We start from the raw sequence: 25414 nt of genomic DNA, 5'->3' as shown, positions 1-25414 counted from the left end.
AACTTAAAATACTCTAATACGGACAAAAAATTGTTACTTTCTCTGAAAACTTATAATGATCGAATTTGGCGCGAAATTGTGTTTCTTAGATGCAGTCTACAGGCTTGACAGCTACATCCAAAGTTAGTATAGAGTCTATACTAACTTTGGCTACATCATAGTACCAGAGGTTATGGCTAGTTTTGGCTACATCAAAGCTTTTAACCAGCAATCTTTATTCGCACGCATGCCTATAAAACAAGCGAGCTTTTAACTTATTATATTTTCAAAAGTACGAGTATATAGCCACAAAATGTAATAATGTGTCCGGCGCCGTGGCATAGTGGGTGGCGCGCCTGCCTGTAACCCTTGTAATGGATTCAAGACTCGACGTTGCAACCATTCTGGGCGTATGTGTCCTTGGGCAAGATACTTTCTAGCAATTGCTTCAACCCAGTGTTCACCAATGGTTTGTCCAAATTATCAACCATATAAAAAAATCAAAGTTACCTATCTGGTATTATTAGCCATATACATAAAAAATGAAAAAAAAATGGACAACAGCTTTTGGCTGCAGCAACATGGTCACCATATATGTATATACATATGTATTAATATGCGCGCGCGTGCGTGTGTCTTAATATATTGATACTCCATTTAAAGTAATTCGTTTCCTAGTTACCGAAGATAAAACCATATGCTCAAAATGCTGACTGTTGTCTGTTCAAAAGTTGAATGATGTTGATTGTTCTTTTACCCGATGTGTCTATGGAATAGCGCTGTAAAGCAAATTAACCTTGTATATCAAGCAATTTTACGTAAGTTAAACTTTATAAAATGTGTTTCAAACACTGAATAAATACGGTGTTGTACCATCATGTTGGGGCGTTACTGAATAAGAGTCAAGGTCAAAGAAGAGTATTAGCAGAGTATACTAAACTAGTTTAGTATACTCTGGTATTAGGCTGCTGGTTCGGCCGTACGCAATATCCCACATCAGCACGTTGGCAAAGATTGTTTTGGAAAGAAACTTGCTTTATCCTCACGTGGCCAGAAATAACAGCGTTATATAATAGAGTGTTCCATTAGATATTAGAAAATAAACGATATACGATGTTTCCTTCGAAAAAAAACGAAAAACACGTCAGGTGTAACTTGAACGCACACAACGATTGCGATATGACAGTCCCGAAATACGGGTGCTTAATATGCAACGCAACCATTCTTTACTTTTATTACTTCGGCTGATGTTGCTGTTATATAGTGGGGTGAGGGAGACGGGACACCTTTACCGCATAACATCCAAATATCCTGGTCGTGTTTTAAACAACAATTAACAACGGTCTATGGAGTCGTGACGAAGATGCGGTTTTATAACTCATCCATTCATTGAATGTTCTTTGTTTACTACCGAATAGAACGAGAAGTTAGAATGAAAGGTATACTATCTCGCCCCCGCACCTTACTATACACGCAGCAATTAGAGATTCTATTTCCGGAAACATTCAAGTCATCGACATTAGGTAGAAACTAACATAACATAAATATATCTGTATTGTATAGTTTAGGCGAAAACTGTTCGTCCGGACAACAGTTGTCGAACATTTTAAATGCTAAAAATGAAACCATAGACACCTAAACATATGTTTGTTGAAACCATAGCATTGGTGATATAGCGGCCGCAGTAAACATTGTGTTTTCCGTGCAAGCTTGCAACAATCGGTGGTGCCACTTCAGCGGCAACGCCCACAAACGCCACGTCAAAAAAGAGGAGATAATAAGAGAAAGAAAGAAGTCGAGTTGTTTGCCTTCGCGCAAGGGCGCCTTTCTACGTTCAGTTGGTGCAAACTACGCAATTGAGTTAAATAGTTTAAAACCGGAAGAGCTACAATATGAGGTAAATTAAGAATTGAACAAATAATGTTTCAGAAAAGCTTGTTAGTTTTAATAACCAAAGTTGGTATAAATAAGTCGTTTTTCTTAATTTGGAATTAATATAGCCAGCAGCAAAATTGTCTCGTTCATAGTAGGAAATTACGACTGTGCAACCAAGTAAAACAATATCATGTTGCCGGTGGTAAACGACCCTGTTCGTGTCGCATACCACTTCCTTTACAAGGAACTATGTTAAATACTGTACTGATCCATGTAAACATTATAAGACCTATGGCCTGTAAGATCAGGGATTTCCGTCGATTCACTGAAATTATACTTCAGGTTATTGACGGTATATATGGGATTATGAAAGGTATATACTAAGGAAGAAAATAGGCACACCTGTTATTTGTTGAATTAATCGTATTCATAAATGATAAATTGTGTGCGTAAGCACGTGTTCTTAGGCGGTTGGTGGTACGGCAAAGGGCAAAACAATAGGCGGTTGGGGGTGCGGCAAAGGGCAAAGGTTCGATACGTTCTCGCCTCAGCGTATACAGATTGCACAGCTCACATCCCTCTCAAGAGTAAAGACTTTATAACACTAATAATCGACTCAGTTTATTCAACAAACAAACGAAAGCAAGCTACAGAAAACAGTGATAACAGCCTAGTATTGGGGAGCTTGTCTGCCTTCCCAAACCGCAACTAGGAGGGCTTAAATACCGTAAAGCATGTGCGCGAGTACAAAGTCGAGAAGAGATATTTTACACCGAGACTGAGAAAATATGATATTAAATCTTTACTTAAAGCATGTGGAACCGCTGAACTGCCACAAGAACACTATATAGTATAGGGGGGGAGTATGGGACACCTTTTCATTCCATTTTCTCGGCACATTTAAAAGTTAACAAAGGACTTTTAATTACTTATAAAACCATATCCTCGCGACTCCCAAAAACCGTTGTTAATTGTTTAAAATACGAACAGGATATTTGGATATTATGTGCTTAAGGTGTCCCATCTTCCCCTATATGGTACGCTATATATTAAAACACTTATTTTTTGCACACAGTAATACAAGAGGGAAAGCAACAGCCTTGCTTTTGGTGGCTCAAGCAATACTCCTCGTGTTATTTGGTCTCTTCGTCGATTACGATGTGGCTGCTGGACCTCGGAACAACAGTTTAACTACACATACCACTCTTGCTCATTATTACCCAAGTTAGTTTTATTATTGGTTTTAAAGTAATAGAAATAGCTGTACTGTCGTTTCTATTATCCTGCGAAATACTATGGTACTAAATTGTTGTACAGTATGGTGGGGAAAGATGGGTCACCTTTTCATCCTATTTTCTTGCCCCATTTGGTATCAAACAAAGAATATTCAAAAAAAATCAAAACCGTATGCTCACGACTACCGTTCTTAATTGTTTCTTTCCTCACCAAACCATATACGCTATAAATGGACTATGTATAGAGTATTCCCATTTTTAACACTTATTTTTTCCTAACTTTTAGTATACCAAGATGTTCATGTTATGATGTTGATCGGTTTTGGTTTCTTGATGACGTTTTTGAAACGTCACGGCTTCGGTTCGGTGGGGTTCAACTTTCTGTTGACTTGTTACGTCATAGAGTGGTCGACGTTGGTCAACGGTTGGTTTGGTATGATTGGTTCAAACGAAGGACGAATATTGATCGATATTAAAAGGTTAAGTATTTAAATGTTTGTTTTTTAACAATTATAAGTTAACATTTATAACAGCTTATAGATAAAACATACCTTCAACTGCGATTTCGTTATAGATATAGGAGTTATAGTCTTATTTTCACCCCATTATCCCCATATAGTCAAACTTTATTACTTTTATTCTGCGGAATTTTATTGAATATAATAACGTTTTTGCTGATATGTGTAATATTGCAACGAACAAAATGCAAACCACATGTACGACATTGTATGTGGGTGAGGTCCTTGTCGAGGGGCCTATCCGACTCGGCACGATTTGCCTCTCTACCCCATGTACGTTATTATAGTTATTTTTTCAACAGTTTGTTAGAAGCTGATTTTGCCGTGGCTGCTGTCCTTATTTCATTCGGAGCCATTCTTGGCGTGGCAAGTCCGGTACAACTTATAGTGATGGCGACCATTGAAGTTGTATGTTATAATGTCAGCATATATGTCGGGATTGTGAAACTGCAGGTATGTGTAAAAATGCTGTGTTAACAGAAAATTTGGGATTTTTAAGCACCCACTTCTAACTTACAGGTCACAGATGTGGGCGGGTCGATGTTCATACACGCCTTCGGTGCTTATTTTGGGTTGGCAGTTGCACGCGTGCTTTACAAAAAATCACAGACCCTAAGTAAAAACGAAGGTTCTGAATATCATTCGGACATCTTCGCTATGATCGGTAAGTATTAACTTAAACTAACACGCTTTATGTTTGTTCTGTTAAGGGTATATACATACAAATCGTATGCATATTATGTTTGCTATGTTAATGTTATAGTAGAGTGGGGGAAGATGGGACACCAATAACACATAATGTCCAAATTTCCTTATCGTGTTATAAATAAATAGCAACGGTCAATGGGAGTCGTCAGGATACGGGTTTATAATTCTGTGAGTTTTCTTTGTTTACTACCAAATGAGACGAGAAAATAGAATGAAAAATTGTCCCATCTTCCCCCTTCTATATACCTTATGTACATAAAAATCATACCCATAAATATGTTAACATGTCTACTACATTGATTCTGTATTACATAAAGTCAAACGTGTGTAAATACAAACATAAAAGGCATTTAGTCCTATGTCTCTTCTAATTAAGCGGAGGTTAATAAGTAATCAATTTTAAATCTGTTCATTATCAACGTCGATATTAAATTCAATGTCTTTTTTAAATTAAATTTCATGCACACTACAAAGCTGCGATTTGCTTATTTTTTAACGTAAAAATTAATTTATTTTTACCAAATTATAAATTTTACATTTTGTTTAAGGAACCTTATTTTTATGGTTATATTGGCCAAGTTTTAATGCTGGACCCGCGTCGGGTACGGAGCGACATCGTGCGGTTATAAATACCGTACTTAGTCTTTCTGCTTGTACGGTCGTCACCTTTGCTTTATCTGCCGTTACTGACAAGAAAAATAAATTGGATATGGTAAGAAACTTGTTTTTGTAATGAAAAATGTTCAACGAGACGTCAATGTTTGTTCTAAAATGCTTTAATCAGGTGCACATACAAAACGCAACATTGGCTGGCGGCGTGGCAATTGGAGCAAGCGCGGATCTAATTGTTCAACCATTTGGTGCTCTCCTTGTAGGTTCAACTGCTGCTTCGGTGTCTACGCTTGGATTTAGATACTTACAGGTGCGTATCGTTGTAAATGAGTCCATACACACATGTGCAGTGCGTAACATGTGTTTAATTTAATAGCCGGTATTGCAACGTAACATCAAACTACACGATACATGCGGTGTACACAATTTGCACGGAATGCCGGGAATTCTGGGTGCGGTGATTAGTGCTATTGTTGCTACTATAGCAACTAAAGATGCTTACCAAGACAGGTATTTAAATATATCTTTATATATGCTGTGACACGGCCTAATTAGCTAATGCCATAACTGTGTTGTCGTTCGTGTCGTCGGCCCGTCGGGTAAGACATTTGTAAACAACCCAGTATTCCATTTAGCGTTTCGAGGTGTAAGCAACAGAAAAGGTATATTAACAAACAAAGTTACATATATGTAGTAACTCGTTGGCAGGCACGATGTGTATGAAACAGGGCACCTGTGTTTAACGACAGTCGTTGCGGCCTCATATGAAAAAAATAGATGACATTCCTTCATTATTTTAATGAATATCCATATTTCAGCTACCATGAGCTATTCAAGGATGCTTCTCGAACTTCTAGTCAAAACGGTGGATACCAAATCGCTGCGTTGGTGTGTGTTCTCTGCATAGCTTTACTCAGTGGAACACTGACCGGATTTTTGTTGAAGCTGCCTGTATGGGATAATTTAAGTGCTGAAGAACTTTTCGAGGATGAGGTGTTTTGGGATGTAAGTGGATCATATATTTAAATATCAATACAGTACTCTGCGGTAAAATACCGGAGTCGTCAGGATACGGTTTTATAATTATTTGAGTGTTTTTTTTTCTTTGTTTATCAAGAAAATAGAATGAACAGTGTCTCATTTTGCCCTCACCCTACTATATTACCATAGTATACTGAAGTGATAGTACGCTAACGAGACCACGTGACCACTTTTCACGCATGAGTGCACAGTTGCACTTCGCCCGACAGTTCAGCCAGACAGTGCAGTATAACAGTGCAAGGCAGAGTCCGTATATAAGCATTTTTATATGTTTATATACGGAAAAGGATCGCGAAAATTGTTGTATAATGTACAGTGACACATTTTTAATAGTTTAGCGAATTTGACTGATCGTTTGCGTAAAGAAATTACATTTGTAGCCAGATTGGAAATAATCATCATAGAGTAGCATATATACAATGGCCTCTGCTTAAACGAAAGTTTTCTGGACGACCTATTTGCTGATTCACTAACCACAGGTAGCACCAGATATAAGAACTTTACAAGTAAAAATCTCAGAACTTATGCATTGAGTTCTGATCTGGCAGATATTCAACCCACTGTAATTATTGAAGATTTCGGAAACAATTCTAATGCAATTCACTGCGTTGTAGCAGATGGATTAAACATCAATAGAGTATTTTTTAAACTTGTAAGTTCAACTGGGGGCATGGATTACGATTCTGTTCTGGTTGCCCCAAATCCCTTTTCAGAAGAACGGCCTATATTTCTTTGTTCGATCCACCACACTTGCTTAAGGTGAACTACTTTTTTTCTTATTTCTAATTTTTAATATTCAAATATTTTTTTGCAGACTGTCAGAAATTCACTCTGTTCATCGGGTTTTACTGGTACTCGGTTGATGAATTATAAAGGCATGGATATTTTATGGCAACATTGACCAGCTATACGAACAAGAACAATCAACCATGTTGTTATTTCGAACCCGTTTAACAAAGGCACATATTCATCTAAATCCTTTCTCCAAGGTAGATATTTAATAACGTGCAATTTCCATTTGTGTGACTAATGGTGTTTTAAACTTGCACCTTCTATATTGTACTTGGAGTTTTAAAAACAAGTTTATTATCTTTTAAGGTGAATCTTAAGCTGGCGAAAGATATCTTCAGTTTACAGGTGGCAAAAAACTTGGATTCTGTCCAGGGAGCTGAAGGTACAGCAATGTTTGTGGCTCATGTTACTGAGTAAGTTACAGTAAATTTACAAATTTCCTGTAACTTACTCAGTTTACAAATTTTACAGTAATTTTCCCAAATTCTTAAAATAAACATCAATTATGAATGTGAAACAAAACGATATATCAAAGTACCCTTTTTCTGTCAAATATTTTTATATTAATTAGAATGTTTTTATTTAGCGCGAAATGGGCAGACGAATGCAAGACCCAGATATACATCAGTTTGGATATTCTGTTGCACACTCTACCCAAAGAAAAGTTATCAAAAAAATTAAAGGTGGGAACACCACATTCGGAACCAAAAATATGTGGACCACTGTATGTGATGCTCCGATGCCCAGAAGAAAAAAGTTGTAACTTTTTTTCTTTTACCGTTTTTTTTATTCTATAATCCTAATATTGATCTCAAGGAAGGGCCTCTGTCCTGCTTTATCAAAAAAAACCTTGAGAAATGATGTATTGGGTAGGATAGCAGGGCAGATCGACACAGTCGAGGCAAAAGGCTATTTAAATTTATGGATAACTTTTCGCTTCTTAAACTGTATACACATGATAAGCATAAGCTGAATAATAAATAAAACATTTATACAGCACTAACTGATCGCACCCAGAGCAAAACTCTTTTTTAAAGGTCGGTATTATAATAAAATTTTCGAAATACAGTTCAAACAAGAATAATAAAAGGGCAGGAAAAGAACAAAGAAAAAATAAAGCAATGTGTTAAAATAAAATATAAGCGTTCATATATTTACAAATGTGTGCCGGGAAAACGACAGTCGTTATAACACAGGTGTTCTGTTTCATACACCTCGTGACCATTCTCGATAATTGTGTTATTTATAATTTTATATGCTCCTGTTTAGTTAAAAATACTACATTAACTGCTGTCCTCTTCATCCCTATCACCATGTTATAACACAGGTGTTCTGTTTCATACACCTCGTGACCATTCTCGATAATTGTGTTATTTATAATTTTATATGCTCCTGTTTAGTTAAAAATACTACATTAACTGCTGTCCTCTTCATCCCTATCACCATGTATATCCAGCAAATGATCGATAAATATTTTCATAAATGTTGTTTCCCATATTTTATGAAACACTGCATTAAAATCAATTTCCCTTGGATTTTTGTGTGTTTTCTTCACAGCAAGAATGTAGATTTGCTGGAGCACATACAGGTAGTCTGCATATGGGCATTTCAGCAGTCCAGGCACTTTCTCCATCATGTCAATAATTGCATTAGAATTGTTTCCGAAATCTTCAATAATTACAGTGGGTTGAATATCTGCCAGATCAGAACTCAATGCATAAGTTCTGAGATTTTTACTTGTAAAGTTCTTATATCTGGTGCTACCTGTGGTTAGTGAATCAGCAAATAGGTCGTCCAGAAAACTTTCGTTTAAGCAGAGGCCATTGTATATATGCTACTCTATGATGATTATTTCCAATCTGGCTACAAATGTAATTTCTTTACGCAAACGATCAGTCAAATTCGCTAAACTATTAAAAATGTGTCACTGTACATTATACAACAATTTTCGCGATCCTTTTCCGTATATAAACATATAAAAATGCTTATATACGGACTCTGCCTTGCACTGTTATACTGCACTGTCTGGCTGAACTGTCGGGCGAAGTGCAACTGTGCACTCATGCGTGAAAAGTGGTCACGTGGTCTCGTTAGCGTACTATCACTTCAGTATACTATGATATTACACTACAAAGGCTTATCCTATTACCGTCCTATATATATATATATATGTACAGTGCCCTGAGGAAATCGAAGAGAAAAAGAGTGAAACGGAGAAAACAATAAATAAGTCTGATCACGAAAACGAAGACTTGTTGGTACCTTCTGCTTGAAACTACTTCCTTCTTGTAAATTAATAACAAATGTGAATCGTAACAGGTGTTAAACACTAATAAAACAACAAAACCACTCGCTTTGTTGAATATATTGACTGAAGGCATTACAGTTTGGGGTTCAAAAGTTTGCTCTGTGATGAAGGCAATATCTACCCTAACAAAAACAACAGAGAACTAATCAATCTTATTGTTTAGAGAAGTATAAAAACACGTATGACATTATCAGATGATAACATTTGTAAATATGTTACCGAGTTCGATCCGTGAATACCGATTGATAGGTCCTTGAAGTATTCGAGCTTGGGCAACGTCACACGTAACATACGTTGTTCCAAATACTAGCGGTCATTAATGGGTTATTCAAATTACAAGTCATAAAAAATATGTAACAATGCCCCAAAAAGTTAAACATGTGACGTATGAGCAGATATTTTCGCTGCACTTTTGGTATAAATTTTCATATTATGCAGTGAACAGGAAATAAACATGTTTTTTTTGTACATACTACAGCTCTCATCGCTAACATTTCCACGTTTCTGACACGTAGTAACTAAGCGGGTAAAAACAACACGACGATAGCCCATCATCAAATATTGCGTATGACAGCATCATGTCTATAAAACAAATGAGCGCAATTTTGTTTAATGCATAAATAAAACATCGTGTAGTATTCTTACTGTTGGTCTCTGGTATTCTTGTAACACAGTGAGAGGCGAGCCTAGTCACTGTATATACAAGTATGCCAGGAATAAATATTAGCCATACCTTACCTGCTGATGAAGGGCTGGACGATGTTTTCATAGAAGAACAATCCCACACCGAACCCTCGATTATTCTCCAGTGCGGATCAACAACTTGTAAAGTTGGAATTGCTGGCGAACCTTCGCCATTAATTCATCATTGTGTTGTTGGTGAAGCATCTGATATGCGAATGTTCCCACCGTGGTACAATAGCATGTCAGTGCTATCCGCCGCATTTACAGACCTCCGCAGCTCCCAGCTTCGCTTTCCATTTCACAGAGGAGTAATCAACAACCTCGAAGACGCAGAGAAAGTGTGGACTTCATCCTTGGAATCGGTAACAAGGTCACAAGTAGATAGGTCTGTGTTAGTGACTGGCAGCATTATAAACACTCAATATGGAAGAAGATCTGTTCTGACACATCTGTTTGAAAACCTCGACGTTGCTTCAGTTTGCATAGCGTTCGAACCTCTCTTAAGTTTGCTCTCAAGAGGGAGATCTACTGGTGGGAACTTTAATCACAATCTTCAATATTTGTAATAAGTCTTACATCATCATACATTCATAGGTTTAGTTGTAAGATGCGGTGGTGAACTAACAGAGGCATATCCAGTCATAAGCGGAGTAATTCAACAGCACCATTGTGAGAGGACTAACCTAGCAGGGAATGACGTCACTGAATATCTCAGAAGAATTTTGCATTTCGAAAAAGGCTACGAGTGGTGTCGTCTAGGTATATTGATTAAATGTGCATTCAGTAATACGCGAATTGCCTAGTTTGACGCGTATAAAACATCTTGTAGGTGAGCAATTAATCATTGAAGACGTCAAGGAAACGATGGCTCACGTATCATTAGATTATGATGCAGAAATGCAGCTGAGGCCCAGCCATAGAACGTACCAGCTAAATGACGGACAAGTATAAGAAACACAATATTATAACAAATTCTATGTATTAACACACAAAAAATATTTTTAGACAATACCTTTGGGGGATGAGCTTTTTCGATGCTCTGAAATTTTATTTCAACCAGAGTTACAGGGAATTCGTTCTAAAAGTGTTGTGGATGTGATAGCTTTGGCTATTTTAAACACAAACATCGAACACAGAGCTGAACTTATGAATAATATTCAGCTGATCGGCGGAGGAGTGAAGTTAAGGGGTAGGAATTTGTACGAAATAACGCTACATTAGTACGGCCACAAATTAGGCAACTTAGACCGACTTCTAGTACATATCACGTCCAACTCAATTTGGTACTGCTAAAAAGATTAAGTACTGTTAAAACAATTACCACGTATGTAACTTTAGGGTAAACTGTTTTTATGTATACCAAGCAACTTGTCCGCACCCTGCAACAGTTGGTTATCGCGCATACCTCAAACCCAGAGGTAATGGATTCAAGGCTCGACTCTGCTACCATTGTTGGCTATAATGTGTTTTGCCCAAGAAGCTTATATTTACTCATAAATATATCGCGGGGCAGCGATAGTCGTTATAGCACGGTTGTCTTGTTTTATAGAGCTCTTGCTCGGTTACGAGTTACCGCGAATGTATATCTTTGTAAATTATTGGTTTCTTGGCCTTTCTATATTATTGTTGTAATGTATGGGTGAGAATTTATACAACACATAAGTGACGGCGTCCGTTATAATACGTTTGGCAGCAGCGAGAATTAAATCCACAAGGTCCTTCCGTTACAACCAGCGTTCTAACCACGGATACACATGTATACTGTCTTAACAGGGTTTAAAGACCGTCTTTCTGTTGAGTTAGATCGCATTACTCCCCAAAGCATTACACCTAACTTTGTACGTGACCGAGAAAACGCTGCTCAAATAACATCATGGCTTGGAGGTTCCGCTTATTCCGAGATATTTCGACACCCTAGTCATTGGATCACAAAATTAGAATACGAGGAAGAAGGTTATTCAAGCTTCACCAGACGATCTAATATCGAGTTTATCTAAATATATATTTATAACCGGAATCATCGCTTTGTTATTAAAAAAAATCATGCTTTGTTATTAAAATTTTTAAATTGTCACACTGTTTTTATAATACGCTACAAGTTTTTAATTTAAAACTGCTCGATTTATAATTTTAATTCATGATTATGAGCAAATGTATCTCGCAACGTGGTCATAATGCCAGAATAAACAACGTATACAAGATATTAACTTTATTCTCCCACAAATGAAAAACACATTTCACCGAGAATCTTTACACGATACGTCACCGGACACACCGGTAGGCAAAAACAAATGGAACAAACACGCCGCTAGCGGATAAAAATATTGCACAACTGCAACTTGAAAACATCAACAACAAAGATTTCCAATTTTGCAACAAACTGATTGAACACTTTTACATTTGAAAAGCTCACATGGGGTCAGTCAGCAAGGTAAAAATGTACATTGCTATTTATAAATCTGCTACACAATGAGGTAGGTAGCAGACTAGTACTTGAAACTCTGATAAACAAAGATATATCATAGATTTTGTCACAATTTTACATTGTAATGTAATAATAGTTTGTCCATATTTCTATTTTTTAGTTAATTTAGATATATAGATGCAGCTAGGCAGTTTTTCATTTTGTAATGTATCTACAACTGATTGAAATAATGTATCATTTTAACACACCTGGATTTAAAACCATTAACCGAATTACAGAGATTATGTGGTATATATACATGTAAACAACTATAACCTTGCATAGTTACTTAAGTAGTGCATGGACGACAGCTTTGGCGTTCAAACGACGGAGATCCGGATAAGACTGCCCTGTACCGACGAATACGATTGGTTGACCAGTTGTATATGTCATTGAAATTGCTGCTCCAACCTAGAACCAATAAAATTACTTACTTGCCTCTATAACATGGAGTGTCAACTCCGTGTTATAACATGCCAACTTCATATAGTAGGGTGGGGGAAGACGGGACACCTTTAGTACAAATTATCCAAATATCCTGATCGGGTTTGAAACAATTAACAACAGTCTATGGCAGCCGCAAGGATACGGTTTTATAATTCTTTAAATGCTCTTTGTTTACTACTAAATGGGACGAGAAATTTGTTAAAATGTGTCCTATCTTCCCCAACCCTACTGTATGTTGTGACTTGAACATCTGTGCCCGCTTGTAACAAGTATGCAAATTTAAATGTATTTATTTTTCTGTATAAATGCAACTTGTATCCCAAAGTGACTTTTGAGTTAAAGGTTTATAAAATACGACAGTCGTGTTATAAAAATTAAGGTTGAAAGCCTCTAAAGCTTCTATATAAAAGCCTTTATGATATGAAAGCCTTTATGATATAAAAGCCTTTATGTGAGGATTCTATTATAATCTATGTGGGTGAAGTCCTGTAGCTAAATATGCCATGAAACCTGAGGTTTACACAAATACAGAATATTAATGATAAACAAGACATATTAAAACACTCACTTTATCATCAATGGTGTCAAACTTAGTAAGCACGATACCATCAATGCTTCGTGGGTTCTCAGCGTTTGAATAATCAGCTAAGGCTTGGTTGAACTTAACAAGTTGATCAACAGCCTCGTTACCAACTAATGCCTCGCCTGTGGAAGAAGAAAATTATATTTTTATATTCAAGTTACGCAGAAATATATTCATTGTGTTAAAAATGGTGACTTTCACTTTAGTGTAGCTGATTTACATAACTGAATAAATGCAAAATGTAAAAGGCAATAAAATATAATGATAAAATAATAATAAAAATCAAATTTTGTAATATTTTAACAGATTCATAACTTGTATACTGTACTGTACATCAAGGTTATGTACTTCTGCAGACTAGTTTAGTAGTTTACACTTATAATTAGTATTTACAGCAATGAGCATACTTTGTCCATTGGTTTTAGCTAAATAAAAGACAAATATATAAAATATATACAGGAGAATGAGCAGATGCTGTATATTATATATATCTTATACAGTATATTTGTTTATATAAATATTAAACTGATAACACGTAATGCAATTTAAACAAGCAATGATACATCAAATATGCAACAACACATAATAACATACACTAAGACTTACCAACAAACAATACCAGATCAGGTGAATTAACAGTGATGAGCTTTGCTAGTGACCTCATAAGAGGTTCATTGTCCTGCATACGACCAGCTGTGTCAACCAATACAACGTCATAACGCTGTTCACGGGCTGTAGGAGTGAGAACATGGAAAAAATGGAATATGATGGTAATTTCTGTTGTTGTGACCATCTTAAGGGTTAGCATTAGTAAATATGGTCAAGGGGTTAATGGTTATGGTGTGTGGGTTAGAAATTGTCAGCTTTGAACTTTTAGCATAATTCTAATTAAAAAACAGTATTTTTACTGTATTTCTGATTATAGTAAGACACAACGCTTGGAAGTTTTTCTTCTATTTGTTTAATAAAGTGCATTGTAAGACCACCATTTCAATTTAACACAAATTAAGCTAACTTTACGTAGAACGTTTAATTATAAATTTTAATGGCTTGTGGTGTTGTAAGTATGATTGAGTCCTGACAAGTGACATTGCACCAATATGGAAATTATAGTTTACTTCTGGCTTTCTTGATTATAAATTGCTGAAAACACCGCCAAGAAATGTACATTACCTGCATTAATGGCTTGCATAGCGATTCCTGCAGCATCTTTACCATATCCTTTCTCAAACAAGTTCACACCATCCCTACCCCCATGCATGGATGGTGGGTGAAGTGTATGGAGACGCGTCTTGTGGGTTCGCAGTTGTTCAACTGCTCCAGCACGAAACGTGTCACAAGCTGCTATCATCACACGAAAGCCATTCTCCATTAACCAGAAACAAATCTTAATGGAATTGAAAAAAGTTAAAACAGGTAATCAGGTATACTGTATACATACTGTTTTTATGTAACTGCATGCCTGCCTTACGGGTATGTAAAGACTGTAGGAACCCAATGGTTAAGGCCTACTTCAGTGCTTTGCAATTACTATTTAATATAAAACTACACAATGTAATAAGTCTGTACAGTGGGGTATTGCAGTAAACCGGGACAGCCGAGGTTCTATGGTATGATATGATGTCTCTACAGCTAAACCACTTATCAAAATGGAGTTTTAAGGTATACCGTTTATGTTGAACTTACTTTAGCAAGGTTGGTGGACTTCCCAACACCATTGACACCACAGAAAGTTATCACGTATGGTTTGCCAGCACGTTGAGCCTCCAACACATCACGAAGGATATCAACACGGCGCTTTGGTGTGAGGATCAACACAAGTGAATCGTTTAGACTTTGTTTAACAGTGGAAGCAATGGCTGATAAATAAAAGATAAATTTAAAACAACATTGAACTAAGTGGGATCTGTATGCTCAAGCCACACTATGCGAAATTGCAATATTGAGATATTTTAAATTATATTTTGTTTTCAACATGAAGCTAGGTTGGTGAAATAGGGAAAAGCGGTCTCTACAGCTAATGTAGTTAGGTATAACTTGTAAAATCAAATAGGATTACAAAGTACCTTGTTTATATAAACACACTGTTACTAACATTATACATTATGCCAATTACTCAGTTAACACCTAGTAAAACACCTAAGCAAGAAATACTTACTACTGAAAGTTCCAACCATTTTCCCCTCAAGTTTATTGGCAACAGAATCACACATTTTCTCTGCAATATCAGCTGCCACATTTTTGCCTGGAAAGATTATGATTGTTAATTACTTCCTATACACAACTATGAAAAGCAGGATGAAACAAAATGTTGTGTAGTAATACTCGCGACCATTAATTTGTAAAGCATTATATTATTTGTATGTGCTTATTCATAAATCATTATATGCATCGTGGCCACTGCGAACACTTACTTTTAAAAAGGTTAAACAAATACTGGCAATATTTATCGACAAAAGTGTAGGTTTAACTATTAATATTGTGTTAATAGTTCCACTGGCATTTTTGGGCATTTTTAAAATTTAGAAGTTAATTTATAGAATAAAAGGAATTTTACCTATAAACTTTCAATACTGGTTCATAAAAACACCTGTTTTCTATAATGAATGTTTAGTATTGGACCATTAGTTAATTGTTCCATAACTTAGCAACTTAACAGTTACACCTCATTAAAATGTTGTAACTTTCCTAACCATATGGCAAAACTTTTGAGTTGTTGTGTTTGTCAAATAGGAATAAGTTTTTCTAATTGTAATTACCAATAAGATGATCTCTCATAGAATTAAGCACCGGCTGCAAAGCTTCCTTGGTTAGAGCTTTAGAACCAACGAGACCACGAAACATGCTGAAAATCCCTCCTGATGATTTCCTGCAGCAGTTAAGCATATGTTGCTGTCACTCTTGCTTCTAATTAGAAAAAGCAGATATATTCCCCAGCAGACATATTGGTTTTTATAACAACAGAATTTAAATCAGATATATGTGCTGCACAATTCAACACAGAAAAACAAGAATTCCAATTGACAGGGAAAATTTGATGCAAATTAAATACTGCATCACTCTTAACCTACAATAACTATTGAAAAGGCTGTTTTCATTTTCCAATTGTGGACTTTGGAATCATTTAGAAAATATAAGTGGACCACGAGAATAAAAGTTGAGATAGGCAGTGGTGCAAGCTAGCCCCTCAAAAGTCTTCCAACACTGTTAGGTTTATATAAATGACACAAAATTTACCAAGTGCTTTACTTTGGTGTAAAGGATAAAATGCAAGGGGCCAGAACTTACCACCCCTGTACATACTACATACATGATCATCCACACATGTATTTGATACATTAAATATTCACTTACTTTGTATTAGCTTGTTCTTCCACGTCTTCCTCCACATCTTCATCCTCATATTCTTCCTCGTCCTCCAATATTTCTTCTTCATCAATTTCCAAATCTTGGATTTTGCTCGATGTGTTTACCCAATTTTTCTGCACAAAACATAGTATATACATATATTGATAATGATATATATATATATAAATACAAGTAAAATCTGCAATTATCAAATTTGTTAAACTAACATTACCTGTTCAGCTGTTACATTATCATCATGACTGTGACCATTAGTTAGAGCATCTTTATTAGTATTCCCACTTCTATCAAGAGATTCTGCATCTTTAGCATTTCCACCATTCTGCCAAACTCGTGCAGATTTTCCAGTTTTCTTTGGAGCAGCTTTTTTACTGGATAAAAGTTGAAACATTTGAAAGTATTGCTTATTCTATGATAACATATAAATTTCATATAAAAACATGGTGTAGAACAGCGGTTCCGAAACTTTTCCAAAAAACTTGATATTACGCAGCCCTCTAAAAATCAAAGAATGCTATATGAAAAATGCAATCACACCATTGAAAGGAAAAGCAAAAGCTATCAAATACGGTAGGCTATTTAATGGGAAGGGTGCACTTGTTTTGCTACAATTAACATGTTTGGTTTTGAATTACAATCATCGCTTTATTGTGGGCCTTCAGAAACTGCTGTACCCTGTACGGACCCCTGTTTGGGAACCGCTGGTGTTGAATAACTATCCTGGTAAAATATATCACACAACTGAAGTGGTCAAATTTTCTACCACTTCTATTTAAAGTAATAATTGTTAAGTGTGTTAAATTAAAATACTGTATATTGTACTGCATTAGTGTTTCTTTAGCTATCATTATATTCGTGATTCTAGTCTGATTTTTTTGCGACGGGGCAAGTTGAGAAATCATATCACTTGTTCCTGCTTGCCAAGTATGTAAGAATGCGGTACATCAGGATTTGGCAGCTTACCCCTTTGCTTTTGATGCAGCTGCACGTTTAGCTAATGCTTCTCTGTTGCGAGCAATTACATCAGGATCTAATGTGTTGTTTGGCTGTGGAACACTTGGTTGAACTGCTGGTGCTTCAACGTTTGCTTTTACAACTGAAACAAATAATTGCAAACATAAATATTAAACACAAACTATAAGTTAAAGTATAAATATAACATGTATTTGGCATTTACAAATTTTCCATAAAAATCAACCTTATTGTCAATAAGAATAAATAAAATGTTTTAAACAAACAGCATATTACATTATTATTATTACTTTATTGATCAAGAGAAAAAAAAAACAGTTTATATATTTTCAAAAATTTTACACCTTTTTCCGGTTTTGGACTGTTTGTTTTCTTTTTTATTTCTGCATCCTTTGCATCCTTATTCTTATCAATGGTCATCGACTTGATGGTTTTCTTTGATTTTTCTGATTTGTCAAAAGTTCTCATGGTTGTCACTTTCTTTGATTCCTTTACCTCAGCATTGCTGTATAAATAAAATTAAAGTTATAATAGTGTTAATTGCCTAAATTCACAGACAGTGAAAATGATAAGAAAATAAGCAAGTATTCCTGATTTGCTGTATTCCTGGTATGTTATAATATGGGACAATAAACCTACTTAATATACATATTAGCATTACTTCCGATTTAGATGAATCGGTTAAGGGCTGTATCCATATAATGATTTTATATATTATTATAACTTCAATGTCTGTAACCGTAAAAAAACAAAAACTACAAAATAACAACACTACCTTCTTAGTATACTGAATTGATTATCATAGCTAAAATTAAGAGTAATCCATGAGAGAGATCCATCCAAAAGTTTTTGACGATATCTATCACGAAAATCTCTGTGTACATCAGTAATCAGTTTATCCACGTACAACAAAGTCAACACTTTCTGGTAACCAACCTAGAAAAAGTACATGTTTTTACTTTGTGGTATATACTTTATCGGATTTAAATTTTTAAACCAACATTTAAATTAAATACCATTTAAATTTAAAAATAACATTTAAATGTTTAAACCTTCAATGTTAGTTAATACTACCATAGTCTAATAGTAGCTGAAAACGAAATTAAAATTGGCTTTAATGAATCGAATTAATACAAATTAAATAATCGGAAAGCCTTATATCTGAACATTGTTAAATTATTTAAATTAGAGAAAAACATATCCCAATCATACAGTGTGAAACTTACCACAAATATTAATTCAAACTCATTATCCAGTTTGTATTGCATTTGTAGCGCACCATGTGTGAAGTGAGACGTACCACCTCTTTCCTAAAGGAGATAATAATATACCTTCTGTTTGTGAATATGCAGAACATAATAAATCAAACCAACAAGAATTATCAGGAAATCGAAATAAAGGAACTAAGTACGAACCACAAATATAGAACGCTTGAAACTATGTAAAACATGTTGGGACAAAATAGCATACCTGTAGCAATACGGTCTTTATTAAAGCATTGATTGGCTCGGTGAAGCTTGCTTTTACACCTTGAAAGGTGTAACACCATAATACTATTCCACCTTTAGAAAAAATTGAAAAAAAATCCAACATCTTTTAGAAGTAATATCAGTTACGTTGCAGCTACCTATAATGCACTTATGCCTGTAGATCAAAGTGTTGACTAGTTATGAACTTATGATACCAAGGTGATCCTAGAATACAGATAATGTAGCGGCCATTTTCGATACCTTCTACTGGTGCCACCAACCTAAAATTTGGACACTGTACTAATTAGACCCCAGCGGTACCGATTCTGAAATCAAAAATTTAAAATTCGAAAAAATATTAATTATGAATATTAATATTCGTCATAAAAACATATTTATAGGATTTTCGCACGCACCAGCTTGGAATATGTTATAGCGCTACGTAATAGCTACAAAATGAAACATTAAATTTTTCGAAAAAATGGGGGCTTGGGTATGAAATATTAAAAAGTATGACCATAGAGAACTAATATAATAGAGTGCACACTCTGCTTTGCCGCTATGGTTAATTGCGCAGACTCGTCACGCTTGAATGTGCCGATCCCATGTGACCTTGTTTGTTTCACTTTAGGCTGCTGCTGTGCGTTTCTGTCAAAAATGTTACCTTCCACATTTTTGCTGTAGTCATTGAATTGATCGTCAATTAGAATTAAGATCGTTTCCGCCAAACGTATATAAAACGAATAAAAGCGCTATTAAATTATACTTCAGCAAAAATTCGCGGAAAAAGTTTAAAAAATGAGTTTTGGTAGCGCGGCCACTCCACAAGCAAGCATGACCAATATTTTGTTGTTTATATTTTTGTGGCAGTTCTGTGTGTGCTATGGAAATATACAAACTGTGAAACAAATAATTTTAAAGACTGTGTTGTACGTAAAATAATTCTACAGTTTTTGTAGGTAAAGACATATTAAATTTTATTTACAAAATGGCATGTTCAAGTAAAGCTAGTCCAGCTCAGATTGAAGAAAAAATGTTTAGTTGGAGTGAATGGGAAAGTTTATTTGAGGAAAGTATTTGTGAGGTTATTTGTGAAGCTGATGTTTATTGTGAAACAGAGAAAAGTAAAGTAAAAAACATAAATACAGAAGTACAGTTATCAGCTACGCCTACAGCTACAGATATACAGATTATTTATAATCTAGCAACTGAAATGCTTCGGGCATACAATACCCCTCATACTCCAGCAGACCTAACTATGCCTCAACAATGTGCAAAATTCATTGGTGAAATAATGGAAACGTTTAATAAGGATTCAAGTCTTCCAAAGTTGTACACTTTGTATCCAAAATATTGTTTGAATGCGTCTCAACTGCTTGGGTTTCCTCAATTTTATGCAGCACAGTTGTTGATAAAACTGTTTGATGCAGTTGCAGGCTACAACAAAAATAAGTCAGAGATTGTAGTTGCAGGCGTAGATGCAAGAGAAACAGGTATAGTTTACCATCCTAAAATGTAAATAGTAAATGCTGCAGTTAAGTTGGTATACTACATTTTAGAGATTATTGAATATATCGGAGGATTTTTGTTGAAAAAAGCAAAAAAGAAATTTCCAGAATCAGGAGAGGTTATAAGTTACTTATCAAAGGAGGAGCCTGAAGGTAGTTTTGCAAATTTAATGGAAATGGATGGAAAACACCTCTTATTTCCAACTGAGGCGTTGATGCAAATGTTAATAAAACAATATTACCTTCATAATATAGAAACCAGTAAAAGTTTAAAGGAGATGAATTTCAAAATAATATTAAGTAAGCTAAAACAGGACCCATTTTTTACAAATTTATGTGAGATGCTGTGCAGTGAGTCTGGGCAAAACAAGTCTATCATTGTTAAAGTTTTATACTTCATTGCAGAACTATTTGTTAAAGTATTAGGACACAACTTTGCAAAATATGCTTTTCGTAGTTATAAAACCAAATCATCAAAGTTTACACCAGGTTTAAGAGGCACCTTAAAAAATATATGTAAAAGTTACAATTCAAAATTAGTTTCCTTGTTTAAATTGAAATTTCTACAATTCCATTGACATAATTTACTCACTTTGTTGTTTAAATGAGAGCTTTTAAAACTTAGTACGTTTTGGCATTGGTTCGTTACAAACACTCGTCCAAGGATTTTTTTTTCCGAAGGTTGTGTTGCCACCTTTTATCTTTTTAATGATTTTACGCTGTGATATTGCTGTCACCCCGTATCCTATTTGACTAATGTCAGGATTGGTATTTCGTCGCATGTAAGACCGCTGTGACGTAAACATAAAAAAGTTGTTATTGGCAGTAAGACACCTATTGCACAGATATAACTTGTAAATAAATGTACCAAATTTCCAAATGTTGCCTCTAAAACATCTTGGGTCAATGTACCAAGGCACACATAGGCCATTGTTTTTAACAATCGTTCGGTGATTATTATGATATTTTTTGTAGTAAAAATAAGAGCTTCCCAGGTGGGCTTGGCCATAATTCTTTTCTCTTCAAATGAGAATTTATTGTCAACTTCATTCTGTAAAAAATACAAATTAGCAAAGGAGAAAAAAGGATTAGGGTGAAACAACATTTAAAACATTGTGTTTCCAATTAATGTTCGAGTGTAGAATGGTGCGTTGGGTAAAGTTGCGTTATTAGTGAATTACTTACACGCCATTCCAGTAAGTATGGAATGAAAGTTCTAGATAGCCAGATTAGCCTTTCATCATCGATTGCACGAATTGGATCTTTAGCAGTGCAAGTCACAATATTAAACCATCTAAAAGGACAATTCATAGTAAAGTTGTACTTGTTATAGGTTAGTAATTAGTATGTTAAAATGTATAATAGCCTACTTGTCCATTAGTAAAACATACTCTGCTGTACCATCTGCACCGCCAACATCTTGCTTTAAGGCAACACCAACTCTCCAGCTCAAGGTTTGTTTTGCAATTAATACACTCATCTGAAGTATAATAGTAAGTTGTTACAACTATAACAACATACTTGTATAGTAACTACTTTGTTGTAAGAATTTAGGTTCATGTGAAAGGGTGCCAAATTTGTCTTGTGAAGTGGGGTTTTGGAATCCAAACTAAATAATTCTTGAATGTGGGTCCACAGTATATCTTTGCCATCCTTATGCATGTACTTGGTACCACCTGGCTTAGAAGAGTACAGAGAATTTCTTGCTGTCTGCAAATCAATCAAATGTGTATGTATGCATTTAATGTTTGTTTACAAAAAAAACACAATTTTTTGCTAACCTTTAATAGGTGACTAGTATCGCTGATAATTAATATGGGATTTTCAGGTCTACATGGATTTGGGGCAGCATACGACTCTGCATGAATGTCTAATTTTGACCCATTTATAAGTTCAAAAAATTTCCTATTTGTTGATGCTCCATCTGCGATAATGGCATTAATGTGGACATTCCTCATCTCACAGATTGTTACTGCTTCCCAAAACATTGTAGCCAGTTGGTATGCAGGAGTAGTGGTAGTAGGCCACCAGGACAGAGGAATGGAAATCTCCTTCTTTAATGATCGTAAGTAAAACACTAACAAATACAAAAATGTTTAATTCCTTTTAGTTTTGAAAGTATTGAGGATTGCTACATACTGCATATATGTGTGGCTAATGAAGAATTACAGATTCTATCTCCATAATCAGTGAACCCGACAAGTTTACCACAGCGATAAACAAGATTTTCCTTCACTGTAGATGAATTATAATTTATTAAATCGTGTATGTAAAAATATTTTTGCAACTAAACCTTTCATTTCATCCACAGTAAGGTAGGCTTCAATGCAATCTTTAAGGTTTTTCAGTTGATGAAGAGCAAGTTTATTAATTCCACATGAGCTGGTGCCAATGTTTCTTTACACAAACAAAATCAGGTAATGAATATAACAATGTTACTTAATTTAATTGTTTGTCAATTTTCAATTTTCATACCTATACTGACGCAAAGTTTTAGATGATGGCAGGATGAGGACACCTGTGCTGATCAACTGACTATATGCAGCAGGCGAACGGGAATACAGTTCTATAGCCCAGCGGATAATGTCAGGATGATATCGTCTGCCATTTGTGCTCCTGGATGCATTGTCACATTGATTTGTAAAAAACATCTTCTGCCAGTCATTCATTTCGCCAGACTCATTTTGAACCATGTTCTAAAGGTGTGATGTTTGTATTATGTTTTAGTCATACTTTTGAATTTAGTATAAAAATAAATTGCAAACAATAGCTGTGGGTACCCTAATATCTTGATGAAGGTTTTCATCAACTGTAACTGCACTCCCACTTGTGTCTGCAATACTTTTTTTCGTGCAGTACTTCCTGTTGTATTTTGTTTTTATCTCATACCGCATGCAATTTAAGCATGTGTTCATGCATGAGGTGGCTGAAACTTTAAAGCCAAGGATTTTGTTAATGTTATTATATTACAATTATAAATCTCACCATACACTTGACAGGCTGGTGACCGCATTAATTTTGTTGCTGTAATACAGTCTGATTGCCACGATTGTATAAAGTGGCTTTTAGTGTTTTTTGTTTCAGTCATTGTACCTTTGCACATAATGTAGGTTTGAGCATCACCTGGGTGGTAAACAGGACAGTTCAATACTTGCAAAAGTGTTGTCTAAAACAGATTGTGTTTCATTAATTAAATATATTTACATAGAAAGGAGTACAAAGTGGAAGTGCGAACATCAAGAAGTGCAAGATCCATCACTCGCCATCCGTGAAATGCAACCCAGTTTACTGTTAATGCTGGATCAATGCAGATACTGAAAATCGGTTTATATTATAGTATTTGTCTGTTATTAATCTGTTACATTTTGAAAGTTAACTAAACAACAGTCTGAAACCTCATCATTGGCTGTATAAAACTCTCCCCATGTAATTCTGCCCAAAACTTCCCTCCTCTTAAGTTGTAACTCCAAATGTCTAAATATCACAAGATTTGAAAATTGTCCTACTAGTAATGACTAGATATTTCTCATCACACCCTGCAATGATGGTGATAGTTGTTTCCAGGATTTTATTAGATCATCAATATTCCGATGTCTTACTGTAACTGGCAATTCTTTACGCAATGTTGGTGCCTTTCGAATTTTCTTTAGACGAAATGTTTTTGTTTAATTGTTAAATTGGATTAGCCATTTTTAAGTAAACTAACCACTGCTGATTTCGGATGAGACTTCTGGGGCAGATTTAATGTAGGTAGAGCCCCAACTACCAATCTTTTTGATTTTTTAAATTTTATTACTTCAGAATTTCTGAAGTGCTGTTCACATATTGCTGCCCTGAATGTAAAGACAGTGCTTACTTATTTTAGATACATTTCTTAAACAACAAACACTAACGATTCCTTATGGAGCAGGAGCTTTATGTTGTCATTTTTCGTTGGATCTCGTAATGTCAAAATAAATTTTGTAAGTTGTTCGCGATGTAATCTTTCTGACTCTGTTCTTCCAAATTCTGGTCTTTTTATTGTAAATAAAGAAAATTTGTTTTTACTGTGAGTTGTGTAACTGCAACCCGGAATACAACAATTGCTGCTCATCTTTTAAATATATTTTCTTCAATAGTGCGTACGTAGTACCTGTTTATATTATAAATTTTATTGTAATAAAGTTTGCACAGTAAAAATAACGCAAAATGTTTAAAAGTAAAATAATGTTCAATATATAAAGTTAACGCAAATGGATGCAGTGATGTAGGCTAAGACGATAAGTATCCGGGATGAGAATTTCTTTTGTTCGTACGGACTATGTCTTGACAGCAGCAGATGTATTCAAAGATTCATTTTAATGTTACATTTCTAAATAATAAACAATATGAAAATTTAAAAACGATTAAGAAAAAAACTCTTTTAAACTACAATCCATATAATAACGAACTTAGGTTCACTGGTTCAGCAAACGACCAAAGTGTACATTTTTCGTTTAAAGCTGTGGCGTTGCTCTTGGCAACTGTCACATGGGATCGGCGAAATCAAGCGTGACCAGTCTATCGAAAAAACAGGAGTGTGCACTCTATTATATTAGTTCTCTATGGTATGACCATAACTTGAATCATATAAATATCAAATTTTCAATTTTTTATGCAAAAATATAACTTACGCAAACATCTATGTTGGTCACTAACATACCATTCCCATTAAAAAAAAGATTAATTTTAATTTTTTTTTAATTATGAATATTAATATTCGTCATAAAAACATATTTATAGAATTTTCGCACGCACCAGCTTCGAATATGTTATAGCGCTACGTATTAGCTACAAAATGAAACTTTCATTTCTTCAAAAAAATGCGGGCTTGG

At 35.0% G+C, this 25414-nt stretch overlaps 4 protein-coding genes and 2 long non-coding RNA genes across 13 annotated transcripts; 4 read left to right on the top strand and 2 right to left on the bottom strand.

Moving 5' to 3' along the window:
• The first annotated feature begins 2493 nt into the window (after window positions 1-2493).
• On the top strand, window positions 2494-9112 carry LOC149736333 (ammonium transporter Rh type B-B-like). Its single transcript, XM_089876642.1, has 9 exons — window positions 2494-3078; window positions 3376-3568; window positions 3910-4060; window positions 4127-4271; window positions 4864-5027; window positions 5100-5237; window positions 5304-5437; window positions 5746-5932; window positions 8938-9112. The coding sequence occupies exons 1-9, from the start codon at window positions 2859-2861 to the stop codon at window positions 9031-9033; spliced, it is 1428 nt and encodes a 475-aa protein (XP_089732768.1). The 5' UTR covers window positions 2494-2858; the 3' UTR covers window positions 9034-9112.
• On the top strand, window positions 6087-8295 carry LOC149736334 (uncharacterized). Of its 2 annotated transcripts, none has more exons than XR_016384895.1 (4): window positions 6087-6447; window positions 6783-6957; window positions 7067-7142; window positions 7347-8295. It is a non-coding gene; the product is annotated as an uncharacterized LOC149736334 (long non-coding RNA). The 2 variants fall into 2 exon arrangements; XR_016384894.1 differs by having other exon boundaries at window positions 6089-6727.
• Window positions 9113-9706: 594 nt separating the features above from the next.
• On the top strand, window positions 9707-13369 carry LOC149736332 (actin-6-like). The gene is made up of 5 exons (XM_089876646.1): window positions 9707-10283; window positions 10347-10511; window positions 10582-10697; window positions 10758-10941; window positions 11526-13369. Exons 1-5 carry the CDS (start codon window positions 9776-9778, stop codon window positions 11747-11749), a joined length of 1197 nt encoding a protein of 398 aa, XP_089732772.1. The 5' UTR covers window positions 9707-9775; the 3' UTR covers window positions 11750-13369.
• LOC149736331 (signal recognition particle receptor subunit alpha-like) lies at window positions 11947-19318 on the bottom strand. The gene is made up of 14 exons (XM_089876636.1): window positions 19055-19318; window positions 18811-18894; window positions 18360-18520; window positions 17929-18089; window positions 17576-17708; window positions 16827-16983; window positions 16601-16728; window positions 16006-16115; window positions 15405-15491; window positions 14933-15105; window positions 14420-14633; window positions 13853-13978; window positions 13232-13368; window positions 11947-12627 (listed from the first exon to the last, which is right to left on the bottom strand). The coding sequence occupies exons 1-14, from the start codon at window positions 19175-19177 to the stop codon at window positions 12502-12504; spliced, it is 1920 nt and encodes a 639-aa protein (XP_089732762.1). The 5' UTR covers window positions 19178-19318; the 3' UTR covers window positions 11947-12501.
• Window positions 19319-19892: 574 nt separating this feature from the next.
• LOC149736330 (uncharacterized) lies at window positions 19893-21872 on the bottom strand. Its single transcript, XM_089876661.1, has 4 exons — window positions 21747-21872; window positions 21430-21612; window positions 21154-21352; window positions 19893-20561 (listed from the first exon to the last, which is right to left on the bottom strand). Exons 1-3 carry the CDS (start codon window positions 21870-21872, stop codon window positions 21176-21178), a joined length of 486 nt encoding a protein of 161 aa, XP_089732787.1. The 3' UTR covers window positions 19893-20561; window positions 21154-21175.
• LOC149736329 (uncharacterized) lies at window positions 21178-24533 on the top strand. 7 transcript variants are annotated; one of them, XR_016384900.1, is made up of 6 exons: window positions 21215-22054; window positions 22116-22290; window positions 22527-22626; window positions 22873-22978; window positions 23059-23263; window positions 23770-24533. It is a non-coding gene; the product is annotated as an uncharacterized LOC149736329 (long non-coding RNA). The 7 variants fall into 7 exon arrangements; XR_016384901.1 differs by having other exon boundaries at window positions 21216-22015; XR_016384902.1 differs by having other exon boundaries at window positions 21216-22015; window positions 22109-22290.
• Window positions 24534-25414: the final 881 nt, after the last annotated feature.

Source organism: Ciona robusta, chromosome 4, assembly GCF_009617815.1.
Source record: "Ciona robusta chromosome 4, ASM961781v2".
NCBI lineage: Eukaryota > Metazoa > Chordata > Ascidiacea > Phlebobranchia > Cionidae > Ciona > Ciona robusta.
Note: the sequence above shows the minus strand (reverse complement) of the source record. Positions and strands in the feature narration are given on the sequence as shown.